This window comes from Triturus cristatus, chromosome 3_2 (genome assembly GCF_964204655.1).
Source record: "Triturus cristatus chromosome 3_2, aTriCri1.1, whole genome shotgun sequence".
Classification (NCBI taxonomy): Eukaryota; Metazoa; Chordata; class Amphibia; order Caudata; family Salamandridae; genus Triturus; species Triturus cristatus.
In genome coordinates, this window is record NC_140584.1 from 99414268 (window position 1) to 99436082 (window position 21815).

Here is a 21815-nt window from a genome sequence, read left to right on the forward strand (position 1 = left end):
CGGTGAGATGTTCCCAATATTTGTCCTGTTCTACGTTCGGGGCATATATACTTCCCAACAGTACCGAGTGACCATCGAGGTGGCCCTCTAATAGGGTGTATCTGCACTCCCTGTCTACCACCCGTCTAAGTTACTGGAAGGGTGTCCCTGGTCAGATCCAGATCAGCGCTCCCCGTGCGTAAGCGGAGTATGACGTGGCACATATGGTACTGCGCCATTTTGACTGTAGCTTGTTTAGCTCAGTGTTAGTGAGGTGTGTCCCTTGTAGGAATGCGATTCGGGCATTTTGGCGCTTCGTTTATGAGTATACGGCATATCGCTTGCGCGGCGTGTGAAGACCAAGGGCGTTAAGAGTTAGGATGTTGATGTCAGCATTCTGTGTCTTCGCAGCCATGTGATGTCGTCAGTGCTCGTTTGGGTAGGCTGTGCCTGCCGGGACCTAGTGGCCAGTAAGTCCCCTGTGATGTGAGGAACATATGCGCTACCATCTGCCTCCCATGAACATGTCCCGGGTACAATATTACTTGTATTTCCATGAGGGGGTAGAGTGATGCAGAGCAAGGGTAGGTAACTGTAAAAACTGGGGTCGGGAAACGTTCCCAATGCTGAGGACCCATTACAGTCAGTAATACTCCAAACCTACTCTCTCTGACAGGAGAGTACAACAAGAAACAATGGGGGTGGCAGTATGCGCTAGGCGAGACGTTTCGCCGATCGGGTCTTCGTAGGATCCTGGAGCGTCATCTGGAGCCAATCATATCTTGTCCATGTCACATGTTTACATGGTATTTCGAAAAAAACTGAAAACACACCTATTTCCCAATTAAACGCCCCTCCTCCCCTTTCCCCCTCTACTGGATTTCAACTTTTATAGCGCGGGGATGCCCTTGGGTCACCAGGCGCTTTATAAATCGCTAAATAAATAAATAAATGTCACATGTTTTCAAGAGGGGAGAGCAGATTATGTAAGTCATTTGGGGTTGGCAGTGAGATCCGTTCATGCTGGGGAGGAGTTAATTTGCCCATCCATCATGGTATCAGCTGTCTGGGGCGTGACTAATGGGGGTGTGACTGAGTCTACTCCGGAAGTCGTATCATCACTGTCACCTCCCCTCCTGAAGAGAAGAGGTGTGGAGCTTGATCGATGTCTTCCGCCTGGGAGGAGGCTTGTAGGTCAATCACTGCTTGTAGGACCCAGAGTCTTTCTCTCATGATTTGTTCTAGGTCTGGGGAGTCTTGGGTGCCGGTCCGGGTCGTTGTCTTTGCCCGCTATGTTGCTGCGTTAGAGTGCGTCTCCTGGGTCGCGGTGGCTTGGTGGTCAGGTCTCGCGTGTAGTCTGTTCTAGATTGTTGCGTGCAGTGCTGGTCCGCCCATTAGTTTGCCTCCTCTGCAATCGTGATGAAGGTGGCCGAGCCGTTATTGAGTATTTTGAGACGGGCGGGGAAGAGGAGAGAGTACTGTATTTTGTTCACACGCAGCCGACGTTTCACTTCCAGGAACGAAGATCTTTGCTGTTGCACCCCTTGTGCATAGTCCGGAAATATAATTATCTGCCTGTTTTCCACGTGGAGGAGGCCTGTTTGTCTGGCCGCCCGGAGCACAGCATTCCGGTCCCGAAAATGTAGGAATTTTGCCAGCATCGGTCTGGGGGGTGTTCCTGGTGGAGGCTTGTGGGCTGGTACTCCGTGGGCTCTTTCAATAGAGAAGAACGCCATTCTCTCTGCTGTGGGGGTGAAGGATTTCACCCAGGTTTCCATGTATCCTAGCGGGTCCGTGCCTTCGATTCCTTCCGGAAGGCCCAGCACGCAAATGTTGCAGCGTCGCGAACGCCCTTCTAAGTCGTCCGTACATTCCTCAATGGTGGACAGGCAGCTCAGGACATTTTGCAGTGTTGTCTGGTGTGCCTTGATAGTGGGTTGCAGCGCAGTCAGTTCCTTCTCCCCCCTCCTTCACTTTGTCTGCGAGTTTGCGGTGATCGTCCTGTATAAGGCTGATATCCGTCACAAGGGTGCCCAGGCGCTTTTCTATAAAGATCCTAGATTGGTCGATGGCCGTCAGTACTTGATCCAGTTTGTCTGAGATTGATGGGTCAGTCCAAGGCGTGGTGGATGCGGCCGCCGTCCTGGTGTTGGGCATGTTTTCAGGAGCGGTCTCGGGCACCGTGGTGTGCTGGGATGCCCTTGTTTTCCCCATTGTGACGATTATGAGGGTCTTTTGTGTCGTAGACGTCGTGGAGGATGACGGGCGCAGGTCCGGCGGACGGTTGGTGCCTGACTAGTGGGATGCTGGATTATTCAGGGTCAGTGGATCTTCGTGATGAAGGGGAGCTCCTGTTCTGAGTATCACTGTGCCCAAATTCGACCCCCTACAGGCCTTGGGAGGTCGTATGGTACTGCGCGTGTCGGTGCCAGTGAGCGGCGCACTGCAGGGGTCTGCAGTAGGGCAACAGTCTGTTCGTGTGTCACACCCTCGGTGGGGTATGCAGGCTGGGGCAGGGGAGCAGTAGAGGTTATGGCATCTCCATCTTAGGGTCAGGCAGTGTCCATTTTAGGCACATCTGAGGCCCACAGCCTTGAGGGGAGAAGGAGGGGGGCCCGTCGCCGTAGCGGGTCCGCCCGTGGCAAGGGGTCCAATGGCTCACCTTGGATCTGTTTGTGTGAGATGTCCAAGGCGGCCCTCTGGTATGCGGTGGCGCTGAGGAGGCGTGTGCTGCGCCGCGTTCCCTGCGGCCGTTAGCTTGTTTCAGGCCTAGCGTCTGGGTGGGTGCCAGGCGGGATACCTGCCCTCCATCCCAGGGTCAGGCAGTGGTTGTGCTGGGCCTCGGCGGTGGGGGGGGTCACCATGCGTGCTCTCCCCCCAATATCGGGCAGTCCATGGGGAGTCTCACCACTCACCGTTCCAAAGTCTGTGTAGCTCGCTCCCAGCAGGCCCGGATCTCCGCTCTCTCCTCCGGGAGGTTCAGCCGCCGCGCCCACCAGGCGCCATGTTGGGGTCAGGCAGTCTTGGCCCAGACAGTTCTCCAGTCTTTGGCAGTCCGCGAGAGGGAGTCGTCTCGGCGTCTCTGGTCCTCCGCTGTCTAGTGAAGTTCTCCCGGCCTCACTCAGCTGCGCCCTGTGTAATGCGCTCCTCAGATCCCGTCCGCTGTGCTTTGCACGGTGGGTCTCCGGGCACCCGCACGGCACCCAATGCCTTCCCCGGTGCCGTATCCGCCGTTCACTGCTGTTGGGCGTGCTGGTTACTCTGTACCTCCGAGTCCCGGTCCCGCTGGTTCCGTAATCTGTGCTCCGGGGCGCATCTCACACTTCAGGCCCAGGTCTTTTGAATTCAGGGGGAGGTGCGGGCGGACGCCATCTTGCCGCCGAGTGCCGGGTTCCGTAATGGCGCGGTGTGTTCTGCAGCCCCGTTCCATTTCAGAAGGGGCTTAGCACCATGGGATGCTCTATGTGTTCCGACGGCTGGATGTCGGTTTGGTTGCCAGAATAGACGCAGTGGAGTAGGCAAAATGCTCGCCCGATCGTGGAGCCTCAGCAGAGCGCGTCCACCATCGTAGCCTGCTTGGCCACGCCCCGTCTACGTGTTAGAATATATGATGTGTCTATTCTAATCCTCTGACAGACAATGCCTGTCTCATGGTGTATGCAAAAGTTTCCAGTACAATAGCAAATAGCAAAGGTGGAAGCGGACAGCCCTGCCACATTGCTCCCAGTCCTAACCCTGGCTGTTGCATTGTTATATAGAAGTGATACCAAGCGATGAAAACCCAGTCCCAGATTCATGGCATCCATTACCTAAAAGAGATAGTGCCAATCTAGAGTATCAAAAGCCTTATCTGATAGACAGTTATAGCCACAGATTATTTCGTTTAGAATATCCCCTAGGCATCAGACTGGTTCTACAAGTTTTTGAGCAGTACCTTTGTAGGTACTACTCCGGCGAGCTACTTCTTTTCTGTCTGTGCCAGATTGTGCTTAACCATGAGGAGCTTCCCTTAATTGTTTTATGACTGGCTTTCTTATTTTTTTTACTCTTGTCAAACCCTTTTTTGGGAGATTTTCTCTCCTGGTGTGACAATATGTGCCCAAATTACCGGCTGGTTTCAAACCATGTGATGCCTGTCAAGCAGATATCTGTGACAGACCCCCACTTGTTTTTTTGTGGTGTTTAGAGAGAGACCACTACTCCAAGACTTTCAAGGACTGCTGGGTCATGCAGCCGAAGAAGCTGATGTAGTGATCCCTCGAGCACCACCATCGACCGATGTCGCATGACCCCGCGAAACTCAAGATCCCAGTCGCGAGTAAGGTCCTGGGACGTTTGTGGAGCTGCACCCAATGATCATTGTCCCGCTGAACATCGTCGGCTAAGTCATTCAAGCACAAGACGTTGAAGAGTTCGATGATTTCTCTGCGCCTGTCGAAGTCTTTTGACAAGGTGTAGGGGATGTCAATACAAAAGGCCTCACAATTCTGCCCTGCCCTGATTTTCCCAGAGCCTGAGCAACCCCCTCCCAGCTTAAAGAATTCTGATGCCATACACCTCATATTTGGATGGCCTGGCCCATCTGGAGCGCCTCCAGGTCCCATGGGCTCGGCAGTGGCCTTCACTGGATCCTCTCCAACAGGTTCACCCTCGGTGCCAGACTGCCCCATGGATCCCATGCTGGAACCTAGAGTGGAACTACTGGTGAGACTGAGACCGTCCTCTGTGCCCACTCTAGTACCAACTCCCTCTGCGTCTCTGGCGCCCCACGGCTGCACCATCTCCATAGTCATTCCTAACTTTGACACGGAGCCATATTCGTGTTGTTGGATGCAGTTTCCTCATGCTCTCCGGATAGTAGCCAGTGCCTTTTGCCTTTGACACGCCTGGAGAGGGATACAAATAAGAGGGTTTTGAGGAACCTTATGGATACCAGCATCCCCTAGACGAGAATGAGGACAACTGGTGGAGGCCAGTGGGTTAGACACCTCACTTGACACTGGCTTAGTCTCTCCTCCTACAGTGGCTATGGAGGAGGGAACCTCTTTCGCTGTCCTGGTGCGTAGGGCGGCTGAGGTCCCGGACCTGCAGCTTCTCACAGGGGCAGTCAAGACAAACGTCTTGACTGAGGTTCTTCAACTGGGAGTGCCCTCTTCCGTACCTTTACTCCCGTTTAAGGAGGCCCTGATCAACTTCCTGCTATGGGCCTGGTTCGAGCCCTGCACAGTGGCTTTTATGCATAGGACAATTGCCTACTGCTGAGGACCCCAGTTTCCTTACACAGCACCCCACCTCTTAGAGCTTGGTTGTCAAAACCTCCACCTCTATGATCACTGCCGGCACGTACCCTAACACTTCACTGGATAGGCACCCAAGAGGCTGGATACCTTTGGCAAGTTAATCTTCTCTGCTGCCAGCCTTGCAATGCGGTCAGTGAACACTGCGTGCCCTTTGGGCTGATATTCTTCTATAATCTGGGAAAGTGTTGCACAAGTGCTTCCTATGGTCTTGGAGTAGGCCCAAACCATACTCTCCCAAGCTATTGCTAACGGGAGAGACGCAGCAAACTTCATCATACAATGGGAATTGCACATGACTGACTCGCTGGGTGGAACAATTTGTTAGTCAATGGCTTTGTGGCGCCATGCCTGGCTGTGAACCACTGGCTTTTCAGGGCTTGTCCAAGCCTTGCTTATACACATGTCCTTTGATGGCTCTCGTCTTGTTATGAAGAGAATCCGGTCTCTACGCTGGAACGCTTAAAGGGCAGCAGAGCCACGGCCAGATCCTTGGCCTTGTCTATGGCCCCTTGTCACCCCAGACTTCCTTCCACGGTCTCGGAAGGGGGCGCCAACTGCATTCATACCCTCCCAGCCACTGTGGCCAACAGTCTTTCCTGCCATTTCGTGGACGAGGACTCTGGTCACATAGACCACGTGGGACAGGTTGCCAGAGGTTGTGCCAGTCCACCACCGCCTGGCATCCGCCAAACGCCTTTAGCTTACCCTCACCTGCACCACTGATGTTGAGTAACAGCAGACAGTTGGGTTTTCCAAATCGTTCAAAGAAGCTTCTCCCTCCCATTATGACCACCTATGCCACCCACATATGACTGACTGACAGAAGATCACCTCTTCCTGCTCTGTAAGTGTTGGGTCTCTTGGTCAGGGTAGCCATGGAAAGGCTGCTGGCATCAGAAGTAGGTTGTGGTTGCTATTCCCGCTACTTTCTGATGCCCAAGAATGATAGGGCCATTGTCCTCTCCTAGACCTGCGTCTTCTCAATCTCTTCCTGAAAAAGGAGAAATTCAAAATACTCAAATCTGTCTCCCCTGGATCCGGGAGACTGGATGATAGTGTTGGACCTGTGGAACGCATATTTCCACATCAACGCCCTGCCTGCCCACAGATGTTACCTGCAGTTCACGATGGGCCAAGAGCACTTTCAGTTTCTCTTTGGCCTTATTTGCATCAGTCAGGTGATCATGAAAGTGATGGCGGTGGTTGCAGCTCATCTGCAGAGTCCAGGGGTTCCATTCTTTCCCTAACTCGACGATTGGCTGTTGAAGACTGACACACCCCAGGCAGTTGTCTCCCATGTCCAGACCACGGTGAACTGAAGTCACACTTGACCCCCTCTAACATGCTCCTTTTCATTTGAGCTGCTCTGGACACAGTGCGGTTTCGGGCCTTTCCTCCTGAACAGCGAGTCCAAGATATTCAGGGTATGATGCCGAAGTTTCAGCCTCTATCCTGGATTTCAGTGAGAATGACCCTGAGAATGTTGTCCTCATGGCCTCCTGCATCCTGCTTGTAATCCATGCCCATCTGCATATGCGGGCTCCGCAGTGGGACCTGACATCCCAATGGGTGCAGTATCAGGGGAATCTGTCCGACATGTCCAGATCTTGGAGGGAACTGCAAAAGATCTACAGTGGTGGCTAACTAACCGCAATTATGTCAGTGTTAGACCCCGCTCTCTTCCCCAACCAGAGGTGACTGTAGTGACTGATGTGCCACTTCTGAGATGGTGGGTCATCTGGAAGAGGTGGAGATCAGGGGAATCTGGTCTGCGATGGAGTCCAGACTCCTTATTAACCTGTTGGAGCTTCCTGCGATTCGCTTGGCATTGAAAGCCATTCTTGCTTCCATTAAGGGAAGGCTAGTTCAGGTGTTTGTGGACAACACCACTGCCATGTAGTACTGCAAAAACAGGGTGGGGTTGTGGACCGATTGTCAACAGGCTGTGTGTCTCTGGACATGACTGGAACACCAGAGTATTTCCCTGGTTGTTCAACACTGGGCGTGCTCTCTGAACACCAGGGCAGACAAATTCAACCAAAGAAGCCTAGCAGATCACCAATGGCATTTCTACCCAGCGGAGGTGCAAGACCTCTTTCAGCAGTGCGTAGAGGCTTGATCTGACCTGCTCACCATGCCGAGAACCCGGAATGTCAACAATTTTGCACACTGGAGTATCCAAGGTGACTCTCGCATGAGTACGCTTTTCGTCGTGATAGAGATCTGGTTTCCTGTATGGCTTTCCACCTATACCACTCCTGCCCAGAGTTCTCAAGAAGATCAGGAACAATCAGGCCCAAATTATTCAGGTGGCTCCATTTTGGGCACGGAGAGTTGAGCATGACCATTGGTCCTCCAGTCAGCCTGCCTCTTCAGGAGGATCTTCTGTTGCAGCAACAGGGGAGGGTTATTTTCCCAAACCTACGCATACGTGGAGATTGAGCTTCAACAATTGACAGCTTTTGACCTTCCTCCCTAAGTCTGTGATGTTGTTCTGGCACTCAGGCGTCACACCACAGAGTCTGTATATGCCTGCCATAGGTATAGGTTTGTGACATGGTATGATTCTGAAAACATCCACCCTCTTGGTGCATCTCTCTCTAAATTTCTTCTGTTTTCTCTGTCTTTGGCCCAGCAGGGCCCTGCTCTGGGCACAGTTAAAGGTTATCTATCAGCCATTTCTGCATTGTTGCGGTTGCCGAACCAACCTTCTTTATTCAAGTTACCTATTGTGGCTAGCTTTCTTAAAGGCTTCCAGATGTGTATTCATCATGCCCCTGTGGGATCTAAATCTTGTTTTAACCTTTTTAATGTGTACACCTTTTGAGCCTCTGCACAATTGCCCTCTTCGGCTGTTGACCATTAAAACTGCCTTTCAGGTAGCCATTACATCGGCCAGGACTCACCGCCTCTTTACACCACCTACTACCGGGACAAGCTGGTCCTCTGGACACCTGCCTCCTTCCTTCAGAAGTTTCTAATCCCTTTCCATGTAGGCCTCAATATCACTCTGTCTCCCTTTTTCAGCTCCACCTCCCCACTCCACAGAGGGGACAATCTGGGCCCTAAAAGAACGTCGTTGTTCTACCTTCTTCGCACAAAAGAGTTCCGGGTGGACAATCAACTTCGTCGTGGGGTACTTAGGAGTCAATAAAGGTAAGGCTTTGCAAAAAAGGACCATCTCAAGATAGATAGTACTCTGCATTAAGAACTGCTAGGCACTCGCCAAGAAGCAACACCCTGAGAGCTTGCTTGCTCATGACACCAGAGCTAAGGCTGCTACCACTGTGTTAGCCCACAGAGTCCCTGTCCTGGACATCTGTTGGGCAGCCATGTGGGTATCTTTGCACATTTTGTCCTAACACTACTGTCTGTCATGTTTGTCACGACTGGCACTTTGCCCGTTTGATTCTGCAGGACTTTCTGGTGTAAATTGGCTTTGCAGACCCACCTCTGGGGAGGCACTGCTTGTGTATCTATTCTAAGGTAAGGAATATGCGGCTAGAAGTCAATCAGATGAACAAGTTACTTACCTTCAGTAATGCCTTATCTAGTAGAGACTCTATCTAGCCACAGATCCCTTACCGGCCCTACCATACTGCCCGGTCTGAGAGCCGATGCAGTGTAACGGACACCCTTCTCAGGGCCTTAGTATTTCACTGCAGTGGTCAGTTCTCATCGTGGCTCCATGCTCCTGGCTTTCAAAGTCGGAAAAGTAAGTGATGTCAGCACAATGGGGCACTGCCTATATAGGTAACACGCATGTCATTTCTGGCATGGACAATGCCGCCGATGAGGAACCAAATGACGCCACGTGCCGGCTACAGGGGTGCTGCTCAAAAACTTTCAGATCCAATCTGACACCTGGGGATATTCTAAGGTAAGGAATTTGCAGCTAGAGAGTCTTTAACAGATTAGGTGTTACCAAAGGTAAGTATCTTGTTGTTGTGTGTCAATAGCTGCTTGTTGGGGAATATTGGTGTACGCTCCTAAGACCCTAAGTAGTCTTTTAATATTGAGGGCTGTGTTCCGTCCAGGGATAAACCCGGATTGGTCCAGATGCATTATGTTCTGCATTTGAACAAGTAGTCTATTGGTCTGAGTTTTACTATGCAACTTATAGTCAGCGTTAACCATCGACATCGGCTGTTAGGAGGTAACCTTTAGACGACCCCGTCCCTTCTTAGGAATAGCAACGCCTATTGCTTCAAACAACAATCGAGGCTCTCCCTTTGGAGTCTTGCCTCATGCATTTTTACTGATGTCTGAGTCAAATCTGTGTTTTAGGAATAACTCAGGTGGCAGCCCTTCACATGGTTTTACCCCAAACCATTTCTTGCAAAGCCCGTGTTGGACCTGTCCCTCTCTGCTGGGCCTCTTCCAAACTATTTGTCTTCACCCTTCCAGTTTTCAGAACCTGATGTTGTTGGCTTTCACTACTCTGTGCACTTTACCATTGCTAACCAGTGCTAAAGTGCTTGTGCCATCCCATTTGAACAAGATAATATTGGCTTACATCCAATTGGCACATTGAATTTACTTGTAAGTCTCTAATAGAGCAATACTACATGTACCAAGGGCCTGTAAATGAAATGCTGCTAATGGACCTGCAATACTTAATTGTACCAGCCACCTAAGTAGCCTTTTTATACATGCCTCAGGCCTGCCATTGCAACCTGCGTGTGCAGTTTTAAGCTGCCGTTTCGACCTGGTAAAATAAACCTTTTGCCAAGCCAAACCTTCCTTTTTAATATATATTTATTTATTCATGCGTTTTTATATAGCACCAACCTTACCCGAAGGTGTCAGAGCGCTTTACAGTGGAACCAGTTACATTACATAAGGACTTCAGAGCACATGAATTACATAAAAGGTACGAAACAGATCAACTCTAAACTCACATAAGAATGGTAGTAAGTACATATGTCTATTAACAGATACTAGCGGTTAGAGTTAAATATATACAAGTTGCAAATTCTCTCAAGATTACATTTCAAGAAAAGTTGAAGCGATTATGGTTGGACAAAAATATATTACATATTTACAGAGCATGATCATCTCGCAATTGCTGGGGTTCTTGCGGTGCTCGTTCAGCCAGGGCTTTGGGATGTTGTTGCACTCAGGGGCAATGATCTTGGGCCTGGCAGGATCCCCGAGCTGGAGATAGCCAGATGTCCTCCATGCTTGCTGTCCCGGTTGCCTCAACATCTCCAAAGCAGCAGCAGAGATCCCCGGGAGCCTCTAGGGTGTCAATCGGGATACAGGAATTTGCTTTTGTGTTGGTCAAACCAACACACAGATTGGAGGTAGAGATGGAGGTGGGGGCGGCTGAGTGGGACGATCCATTGGTATGTTCAAGTCAGAGGGGGCCGCAGACCCAACTTTGGCGCCGAGTTTGTGCCTCCACGTCGGCCGTGGTAATCTCCCTGCTACCGGTCAGCTGGGCACAGCGGGGCACCAACAGCGACCTGGGCCACACAGCAGAAGACCAGTGGCAGTCTCCCGAACACCAGACAGCTGTGCAAAGTTGATCAGCACCCGCAGCGGACCAGAACCACACGTCGGGCGTGCCTGGGCCAGGCCACATAGCACACCACCCTCCCGCTGGAGTGGGCCCCATCTCCTAGATGGTGGTCTCCCGCATCTCCCCCCCCCTGTTGTTTCTGTGCAATTTATGCCGTGTCATCGAGTTCCACAGTCCTGTGATCCTTGGGGGTTTGAGCAATCGTCTCCCTTGACTCCCGACACGCGGTGGCAAATTGGAGGGGCCCCACCAGGATCCATGGCGTTCCCAAGCCCGGGAGCTTCCGAGTGGAGCTCCTTAGCAGTCAGCCATCTTGTCATCTATGTCATATACGTCACCTCTACGGGAGGCCCTAAATAACCGTAGGGTAGGGTGCATTGTATTTAAAAAGTTGGACATGTACTTTTGTATTTTACGTGCCCTGGTAGTGAAAAACTCTCAAAATTGGTTTTTACTACTGCAAAGCCTACCTCTCCCATAGGATAAAATTGGGTTAACTTATTACATTCAATAAGTGATAAATTTTAATTGGAAGTAGGTAGGAAAGTCATGGTTGTTGTCTGAGGAATTGTAATTAAAAATCCTCTTTAATGATAAAGTTGGATTTTAAGGCACAGTTCTGAAAACACCACTTTTAGAAAGTTGGTATTTTCTTGTCCTAACCATTTGGTGCCTGCAGCCTGTTCCTGGGTTACATGAATAGGTGTAGCTGTCAGCTGGCCTTTGTATATTCCTCCCAGAAAGAAACACAATAGAGTTATTTGGTGTGGCCCTGGATGGGCTATCTCAGGCAGTATGGGGGGAGCTGAGCACACTTTCAATGCAAAGGAACTGTCTCATCTCACACACAAAGGACTTCACACAGACTGTTTATCATTATTAGCCCCAGGAGGCAAGCCCATGACCCCAGGAGGCCACTCTCTGGATGCTTGTGGGAAGCCCCATCAGCGCTACTGCCACCATGTGAGGACTGCGAGTGTCTCAGAACAGAGCAGGCCAGCATCCACGGGAGCGAAGATGATGTCTCCCCTTTCCCCAGAGACCACGCACCCCAGCTGAGAAAACAGCTAAAGAGATACGTAATATCCGAGAAATGGGAAGACCGGAATGAGCCACCAGGAAGGCTCGAGTGGGTTCTGTGGTGTAGATGGTCAATGGAATGCGATAACCTGTAGTAAGAAATAAAACAGATACAGGGTATAGATTAACACTATGACACTTTTTAAGTCTAGCGGGTAATCTCTCTAATAATGCAATCGTGTGTACTTTCTCACTTACATAGTCTCTCGAAGGAGATTCAGAAAATAGGATTGTCACAACATAACTTTTCTCCCTTTGACCAATAGGTAGTTTGCACCGTATGTTGTACAAGGGGTAACTGAACTGTCTTGTTAAATATCCTTATGTTCAGGAACCATGGACAACCAAAAAAGAAAAGAAGGATCCACCATATTAAGCAGTCCCAGTACTTCACTGACTTGAGCCTGTATGAGCGAGGTTCAAAATGCACACAAAACGATCCCCCAGCCCTTGGAGTATACTTGCGGTTTAGCTGAGAGCAAGTCAGTTGAAGGCGCTTCCTAGCGCGTGAGGAACTGACACGTGAACTGTGTCAGTAGCGTTCTCCTTTGGCACCCAAAGAAATCAATAAACAAAAACTCCGAACTCCCCCGGGCTGTCTCTCCTGGTAGCGCAATCCAGCGCGGGACGATAGACAACACGGGTCAAGGGTCTTTGCTTCCGAGCTCCCTCCTTACAGGCATGAGATGGGGCAACTATACTGTAGAGTTCAGCGCTACTTCGCGCTAGCGGTAACAATAAAGTTCACAATGAAATGGGATAAAAAAAAAGGAAAGGGAAGAATCCAATAGCGCGACCAGCGCTTCTAAACCAGTCTCTTATACCGGGTCCCAAGGTATAAACAAAAAGGGTCCTTGTACTCGACAACTGAAGGTCCAGATAACCCAGTTCAAAACGAATGTCACGAGGAAGTGTAACGAACGTCCACTTCACCAGCTACAGGATCAAGGCGTGGCTCAAGCACCAAACAACAAAGCCAAGCACCTGGGAGTTGTTACTGCTTGCTTATAAGCTGGCTCCAATCAGCTGCTGCTTCCCAGTGTATTGTGGGAAAGTACACAATCATGCTGCCCCTAATGCATTATGGGACATGTGGTATGTGGTAAGAGCTAACAGTACCCCCCCTAATGCTCCTTTTTAGGACGAGGTTTTTCGGGGTTTTTAGTGTGGAACCTCTTGATCAAGCGAGGGGCATGGATATTGTGAGCGGGCTCCCAGGTTCTGTCTTCAGGGGCATATCCTGTCCAATCAATGAGGTATTGCAACTGACCTCTATGAAAGCGGGAATCAAGAATGTCTTTTACTTCATATTCTAGTTCTCCCTCTATAGAAATGGGAGGGGGTGGAGGCTCAGGGAAGGAGGGAGGAAGGTAGGGTTTGAGTAGCGAAGTATGAAAGACAGGGTGTATTTGTAGGTCAGGGGAGAGATCTAATCTGAAAGTAACAGGATTGAGGACCTTTGAAATGGGGAATGGTCCAATGTATCGAGGGTGCAATTTTCTTGGACCGGGCAATCTGAGATTTTTTGTGGAAAGCCAGACTTGGTCCCCTTCTCTATATTCGGGAGAGAGACGCCTGTGTTTGTCTGCTTGTGTCTTCATTGCCTTTTTGGCCTCATTTAAATGTGTTTTAGCCTGTTCCCAAATGGATTGGATATGTGAATAATGATCTGTGACTGCAGGAGTGTTCGTGAAGGGGAGGGACAGAGGTAGAAACCGTGGGTGGTGACCAGTGATAAAGTAAAACGGAGAAACCTTAGAGGCGGAATGCGTGGCATTATTGTAAGCAAACTCTGCCAAAGGCAATGCTCGGAGCCAGTCAGTGGTAGTAGAGCTTATCAAACACCGGAGATATTGTTCGAGGGTCTGATTGGTCCTCTCTGTCTGACCGTCGGTTTGGGGATGATATGCCGAAGAGAGTCGGTGATCAATTTGCAGAACCTTGCACAATCCCTGCCAGAATTTAGACACAAATTGGGGACCTCTATCGGAAATTATGACTGACGGTAATCCATGTAATCGGACTATATGGGAAATAAAGATGTCTGTGAGACCTATTGCTGTAGGTACTTTCTTGAGAGGAATGAAATGGGCCATTTTGGACAGCATATCTACTACTACCAGGATTGTGGTGAACCCTTGAATTGATGGTAAATCAGTGATAAAGTCCATGCTAATGGACGACCAAGGCATATCAGGAACGGGTAAAGGCTGAATTAGGCCGGCTGGGGCACAATGTGATGTTTTCTGTCTAGCACAAGTGGCACAGGCGTTAACAAATGCTTCAATATCTTGATTCATATTCATCCACCAAAACCATCTTTTGCAAATGGACACGGTTTTTTCCCCCCCAGGGTGACCAACCAGAGGTAACGCATGACACCACTTCATGATAATGGCGCGGGTTTTGGGAGAGGGGATGAACAGACGATTCTGGTGAAAAAACAGGTCCTTAGTTATAGTATTGTCTGTTTCAGCTAGCCATTGCTCCCTATCCATGGATGCATAGGCACGAGAGACTTGTTCCATAAAAGACTCCGTCTTATTCAAGGCCGCTAGTATCTTATGTGCAGGGATGATGGATAGGGGTTCTTCATCTACTTGTTTCTGTTCTTTGCCTAAGCGTGACAATGCATCCGCTTTCCCTTGCTGAGAGCCTGGGCGGAATGTGATTACAAAGTCATACTCAGAGAAGAACAAAACCCATCTCATCTGGCGAGGTGTAAGTGCTCTTGCTGATCTATAAAATTTAAGGTTTTTATGGTCAGAGTAGATGGTGATGGTATGTGGTGACCCCAACAGGTAGTGTCTCCATTCCTGAAAGGCCATCTTAATGGCCAACAGTTCTGGTTCTCCGATGGTGTAGTTTTGCTCGGCCTGGGATAAGGTTTTTGAAAAGTAGGCTACAGGATGGAGAGTACCTGTTTGAGGATCTCGCTGTGACAAGACCCCTCCTACTGCAAACTGGGAAGCATCAGCCTCCACATAATACGGTTGTGTTTCATCTGCATGTCGTATTATGGGCGCTGAAATGAATTTATTCTTTAGGTGACAAAAGGCTTCTTCCGATGCCTCAGTCCACTCAAAGATTACTCCTTTCTTCAACAGTCGTGTTATAGGGGCTACGACTTGGGAGAAGTGATCAATAAACCGCCTATAAAAATTGGCAAAGCCCAGAAACGATTGTACCTCTCTTACTGTCTTGGGACTTTTCCAATTGGTGATGGCGGTAACCTTCTTGGGGTCCATATGTATCCCTTCTGGGGAAATCACAAACCCCAAGAAATCCACCTTTTCCACATGAAAGAAGCATTTATCTGCTTTTGCAAAAAGATGGTTGTCTTGCAGACGCTGCAGAATTAACCTCACATGAGTCACATGATCTTGAGTGTTCTGGGAATAAATCAAAATGTCATCAATGTAAACGATAACAAAAACATCCAAGTATTCTCTTAAAATATCGTTGACAAAAAACTGAAAAGCTGCAGGGGCATTGCAGAGCCCAAACGGCATCACACAATATTCGAAGAGTCCGAACTTTGTGCGGAAGGCCGTCTTCCACTCATCTCCTTCCTTAACCCGGATCAAATGGTAAGCCCCCCTTAGATCTAATTTGGTGAAAATCTTTGCTTTTCTCACCTGATCCAAGAGGGAAGAGATGAGGGGAAGAGGGTATGTGTTTTTAATGGTAACCTTGTTCAAAGCTCTGTAGTCCAAACAGGCTCTCAAACCCCCTTCACGTTTCGGGATAAAAAAATGGGGGAAGAAACTGGGGAGGTGGAGTGTCTGATGAAACCTTTTTGCAACATATCCTGTAAGTATTCAGACAGATAAGCGGTTTCAGGTTCTGTCAGTGCATACACTCGACTGACCGGGAGTTGTGCCCCGGGTATCAAATCGATCCTACAGTCGTAGGATCTTTGAGGAGGTAGGGATACCGCTTGTACCTCATCAAAAACTCTTGCAAACTCTACATATTCTGGAGGCAATCCTACTTGTTCAGGGGAAGATATAGCACAACAGATGATAGGAGTGTGCCAACTTGCCACATCTCTATAGCAATGAGTCAAACAATAAGAAGATCGTAGTGTGACTGTTCTGGCTGACCAATCAATGAGAGGGTTATGCACTTGTAACCATGGAACTCCCAAGATTGCACCAAAGTTAGGAGCATCAATCAAATCAAAAGAAAGGACTTCTGTATGGCCATTATCACATATTACCAAAAGGCCAGGAGTTTCATACCTAATCGAACCAGACGATAGTTCCGTACCATCTACGGCTCGTACTTTTTCGGGTTGAGCTTTAGGGATGAATTCAATCCCTAATGATTTTGCCAAAGAGATGTCAAGAAAATTGCCCGTAGCTCCGGAGTCAATCATAATGGCCAAGGCCTTTCTTATCTGTGAGGCTAAAACCACTACCACAGGAATGGTAAAATGTTTAGGGACAATAGCTACTGTATTAGCCAAATAATGTGAGACCTTTACTTGGGAAGGACTTGAACTAGCGATCTCAGAACCGTTCAAGTCAGTTAGTTTTCCGACTGGGATACGGCTGCACTTCTGGGGGTCACAATCTTTCCAGGCAACTTAGGTTTCACCAAGCATTCTTTAGCAAAATGACCGCTCTTTCCACAGTATAAACATACATTTAATCGTCTGCGTCTGTCACGTTCCTCCATAGAAAGAGGGCCTCGAATCCCTCCTATCTGCATAGGTTCGATGGTTTCTTTTATGTCTTTCTTCTCGTTTTTACTGAGAAAAAGACGCGTATAGTCTCCCTTGGTTTTCTCACCTTTCCTCTCTGACAATCTGTGATCGAGTTTTACCACCAGATCAATAAAAGAGGAACAATCCTCAGGGGGATCGACTATTTGTGACAAGATGTCTTTCAAGTCATCCTTGAGGCCTCGGTAAAACAAGGAAGTTCTCTTTTCCTCAGGCCATTGTGTTTCTGTTACTAAGCGATTGAATGTGGTGATATATGTCAACAGATCTTTGGAACCCTGTTTGAGATTTAGCAATTCATTATCGCTTGCCTGCATATACGAGTGACGATCAAAGAGACTTCTCATCTTCTCTTTAAATCTATGAAGGTCATAGAGTATGGGACCATCAGTGTCCACCAAGTGCACTGCCCATAACGCAGCATTGCCACTAAGGTATGAAATGATGAACGCCACTTTGGCGGCGTCATCGGGAAAGGAAGCGGGGCGACACAGGAATTGAAGATGGCACTGGTTCATAAACACCCCATACTTGCTACTATCCCCATTGAACCGTTCCGGCATTTCTAAAGGCGTGGGGGATGGGGATACTACAGTGACATTAACCGGGGTTGTGGCAGGTGTCCCACTACTAGAAACAGAGGTGGAAGAGTGGAGCTGGAAGTGAGCGGGGTGGATGGGATTCTTTTTTACCTTGGGAATATTGTCAGGGTTTACTGCGTCCATCTGTCTCTGAGTTTTCATCACCCCCAGTTCAGTTACGAGGCGGTGATTTTCGCCTCGCAAGATGCTGATCTCAGCTTGTAAATTAGAGACTACTCTCATTAACTCAGTCAGGGAAGTTTGAGAGGCATCTAGAGATGCTGCCTCATCCATCTTCGCTCAGGGGATAGTATAAACGTGGGCTTGGCTTTTCTGTGAGGACTGCGAGTGTCTCAGAACAGAGCAGGCCAGCATCCACGGGAGCGAAGATGATGTCTCCCCTTTCCCCAGAGACCACGCACCCCAGCTGAGAAAACAGCTAAAGAGATACGTAATATCCGAGAAATGGGAAGACCGGAATGAGCCACCAGGAAGGCTCGAGTGGGTTCTGTGGTGTAGATGGTCAATGGAATGCGATAACCTGTAGTAAGAAATAAAACAGATACAGGGTATAGATTAACACTATGACACTTTTTAAGTCTAGCGGGTAATCTCTCTAATAATGCAATCGTGTGTACTTTCTCACTTACACATAGTCTCTCGAAGGAGATTCAGAAAATAGGATTGTCACAACATAACTTTTCTCCCTTTGACCAATAGGTAGTTTGCACCGTATGTTGTACAAGGGGTAACTGGACTGTCTTGTTAAATATCCTTATGTTCAGGAACCATGGACAACCAAAAAAGAAAAGAAGGATCCACCATATTAAACAGTCCCAGTACTTCACTGACTTGAGCCTGTATGAGCGAGGTTCAAAATGCACACAAAACGATCCCCCAGCCCTTGGAGTATACTTGCGGTTTAGCTGAGAGCAAGTCAGTTGAAGGCGCTTCCTAGCGCGTGAGGAACTGACACGTGAACTGTGTCAGTAGCGTTCTCCTTTGGCACCCAAAGAAATCAATAAACAAAAACTCCGAACTCCCCCGGGCTGTCTCTCCTGGTAGCGCAATCCAGCGCGGGACGATAGACAACACGGGTCAAGGGTCTTTGCTTCCGAGCTCCCTCCTTACAGGCATGAGATGGGGCAACTATACTGTAGAGTTCAGCGCTACTTCGCGCTAGCGGTAACAATAAAGTTCACAATAAAATGGGATAAAAAAAAAGGAAAGGGAAGAATCCAATAGCGCGACCAGCGCTTCTAAACCAGTCTCTTATACCGGGTCCCAAGGTATAAACAAAAAGGGTCCTTGTACTCGACAACTGAAGGTCCAGATAACCCAGTTCAAAACGAATGTCACGAGGAAGTGCAACGAACGTCCACTTCACCAGCTACAGGATCAAAGCGTGGCTCAAGCACCAAACAACAAAGCCAAGCACCTGGGAGTTGTTACTGCTTGCTTATAAGCTGGCTCCAATCAGCTGCTGCTTCCCAGTGTATTGTGGGAAAGTACACAATCATGCTGCCCCTAATGCATTATGGGACATGTGGTATGTGGTAAGAGCTAACACACCACTCACCAGTTGCTGCTGCATTTTTATTCCAGGGCTACGAGTCACATGCGCTTGAAGATGAGATCCACTGTCTAAGGGCATTTGTGGCGTATACAGTCCCCCAACTGCAGGGAGGGATCCTCAAGTTGCTCTGTGAACAGTCAAGAGTCCCTGCTTGACAATCGAGGCCCAAGGTCGGAGCTCCATCTAGCAGCGTCCTACCGCATCTTGTGTCAGGCCATTCTCCCCTCAATACTGATTGTGATGTATTGAATATCTCACTAGAATTGCTCATGTTTTTCCTTAAATGACATCTGGTTGGACATTGTTGTTTTATATTAAAACAGATCAAACTAGTTAGGACTTTAGCCAAGGATGCTTTGGTAAAGGCTGAGATCATATAGCCCTGTAATTGCATGTAACTCTGGCATGGCCCCTGACCATAACACTCGCAGATTGCGTCTAGCCAACAAACACCATCCCCATCTCCGATTGTTGTTAAATATTTATTAGAGCCCAATATAGCCAATATTTTTTTTTTTAGTTGGATTGATATTTTTATACTTACTTTTGGTGTTTAACATAGTTTCACGTCCATCATTTTCTACCCTGCCTCATTTCACTATATTTGTTGGCTCCTTTTATCACACTGTCATTAATGCCTTTACTAAATGTAGATTGGAGTTTTTGCACTTCATCTTAACTTGTTTTTATGTATTTATGAACTGCTTTCATAAGGATAAAATGTAATAAAAAATAGTAAACACAATAAAAGAACATAGTTTAGTATTGTAATAAAAATCAGCGAATAGAAATCTTGCCTGAGACAAAATGAAATGTAGGTGCAGTATTTAATGTTTTGCTACTTTTTTGTAGGAAAAAATGGTATATGTTTCCACCTGAAGACACTCCTTTCATGTACCCTACAAGAATCCCATATGAAGAATCCAGTATATTCAGTAAAGTCAATGTGGTCAACCCAGATTGGAACTCCTTTCCTCAGTTTAGGAATGCACAAGCCCACGTGGTCACGCTTCAGCCTGGAGAGGTACAGTAGGCAGATACTCCCAGTGCTTGCACAATTGTATCATGGCATAGATACTGCAGAATATTAATCTAAATAGTATGTTCTCGAGTCCTGTTTTTGATATCCTTAAAAGTATCAGATCAGGCTATCTGCAATAAGTTAGAGTTCTTTATTCGGAATGCCTGTTATATTTGTTAAACACAGCCTCCATACAAGTATTCTTTATTTTTATTTTTCATTTTCTCTCTATGTTGTATTTTTCACCCGTTTTTTTCTTTTCAACGTAGAGATTGACATCATTGACTGAGCCATGGACCACTGTGTATGTTTTATAATTACGTGGATATCAATATGAGTGTGTCCACTGATAAAGGTTTTTGGTTTGCTTTTAATTTTACTGTCATTTGGCAAATCTGCATAAAATGTGGCCTTCCCTTGGTTCATCTGGGTAAATATTGGTATGTCAAGTTTTGTTTAGTCCCATCTGGGAGGTAGGAGATTGGGTTGGGGAGCTGCCATATGTTGAACAATAGATGCGTTTGCCATTCATTCTCTCATACAAATTTTTGCTCACCTCAGTAGCAAAATCTGCTGAATCGATTTATGTAGAATTAGGGATTATTCGTGGTTTTATGGGAGTGCTTTCAGTAGTTTTTGAGATATTTGTGTTACAGAAGGGTGTTGGTTGGAGTAATTAATTGTAAAACATGATTCGTAATTTCCAGATGCGTTACAGATTCAGATCCAGGAATGATTTGTGCAAGATCGCAGGTACCTAAAGGATCCCTGAATCTTTATTGGCTAGTCACAACTGATAAACATATTGCAGTGGCCATTACATAACTTCTTGCACTGAAGCCTGTTCCCTGAAAACTGGGGGTGCATCACCACACACTTAGGAGAACAATGGGGGTTCTACCAGAGGAGAACCTGCCACCCAAAAACTAAATAAATATGTGGGTAACAGATCATCTTCCACTTTTGTGGGTGCCTACAGTGGTAGACAATTTGTATTCCCTAGCCCCCACTGCACATGGCTGAAGTCCTTCTAAAGTATGTGTTCGTTGCAAATGAGTTGGGAGATCGGCCTGGGTACAAGCCAAGACCGGTGGGTCAACTTCTGCCATACCTGACCAGTGGCTGTGTGCAGTGGAGTTTTGCTGTACTGGAGTTTGGTTACAGGGCCATCTCACAATACATACTAATGAAGATCGTGCACAATGTGGGGTGGTTGCATTGTTGATTTGGTGCATGGCAGTGTAGCCATCCTACTGCAGGACGAAGTGTATTAGGAAGCAGTTGTAGGTAGTGGGAAGATAGCCTGAGTTCACAAGAAGACCTTGCACTGAACCCCCACTATAAACAGCAGAAGGTCATGCGCAGTGTGACATGTCCATAAGAGACACCTGCACAAGACTGTATCTTCAGTTAAGCAATATAAACAAGGCTTAGTGCTTACAAAACAAAGTACACAGCCTAGCATACCACCACATAATTTGCCCAGATGCATTGGGCTGAAAACAGTGTTTGATAATTGTAATTGTATTTATATACCACTTATTATCCCTTACAAGGTGTTGAAGTGCTTTTTTTTTGGCGAGTAGCATGCTACCCTGGAACCCAAAGGATTAGTAGTGGATCAGTATAGGGAAATATAAGATATTAATTTGAGGGGTAGAAATGTAAGTCTGTTAGTTTGAATAGGATAAAGAAGGGATAGAGGAGGGAAGAGTCTGGATAGTGTTATTGGTTTTGGATGAGTCAAAGGAGGGATAGAGGAAGGAAGAGTTGAGGAAGGATTATTAGGGAGGTCATAGTAGTAAAATGAGGTTTGGAATGAGTCAAAGGAGGTATACTGGAGGGAAGAGTTAGGAAGTGTTATTTTGAAGATCAGAGTATTAGAATGAGGTTTGTCGTGAGTCAAGGAGGGATAGAGGAGTAAAGAGTCAAGAAAAGATCTTCAGGAGATTATAGTAATAGAATGAGGTTTGCGTTGGAGCAGGCAAAGACAGAGCTCCTTCAGAGACCGATGAGGGTGCAGCT

At 47.7% G+C, this 21815-nt stretch overlaps 1 protein-coding gene across 6 annotated transcripts in view; it reads left to right on the forward strand.

The window, feature by feature from the left end:
* HSPBAP1 (HSPB1 associated protein 1) overlaps window positions 1-21815 on the forward strand; it is an 859774-nt gene that overhangs the window by 487890 nt on the left and 350069 nt on the right. For all 6 annotated transcript variants that reach the window (XM_085647322.1, XM_085647321.1, XM_085647326.1 and 3 more), the window contains one exon: window positions 19622-19793. In XM_085647322.1, the coding sequence (XP_085503448.1) occupies window positions 19622-19793 (172 nt within the window). The remainder of the gene's footprint in view (window positions 1-19621; window positions 19794-21815) is intronic.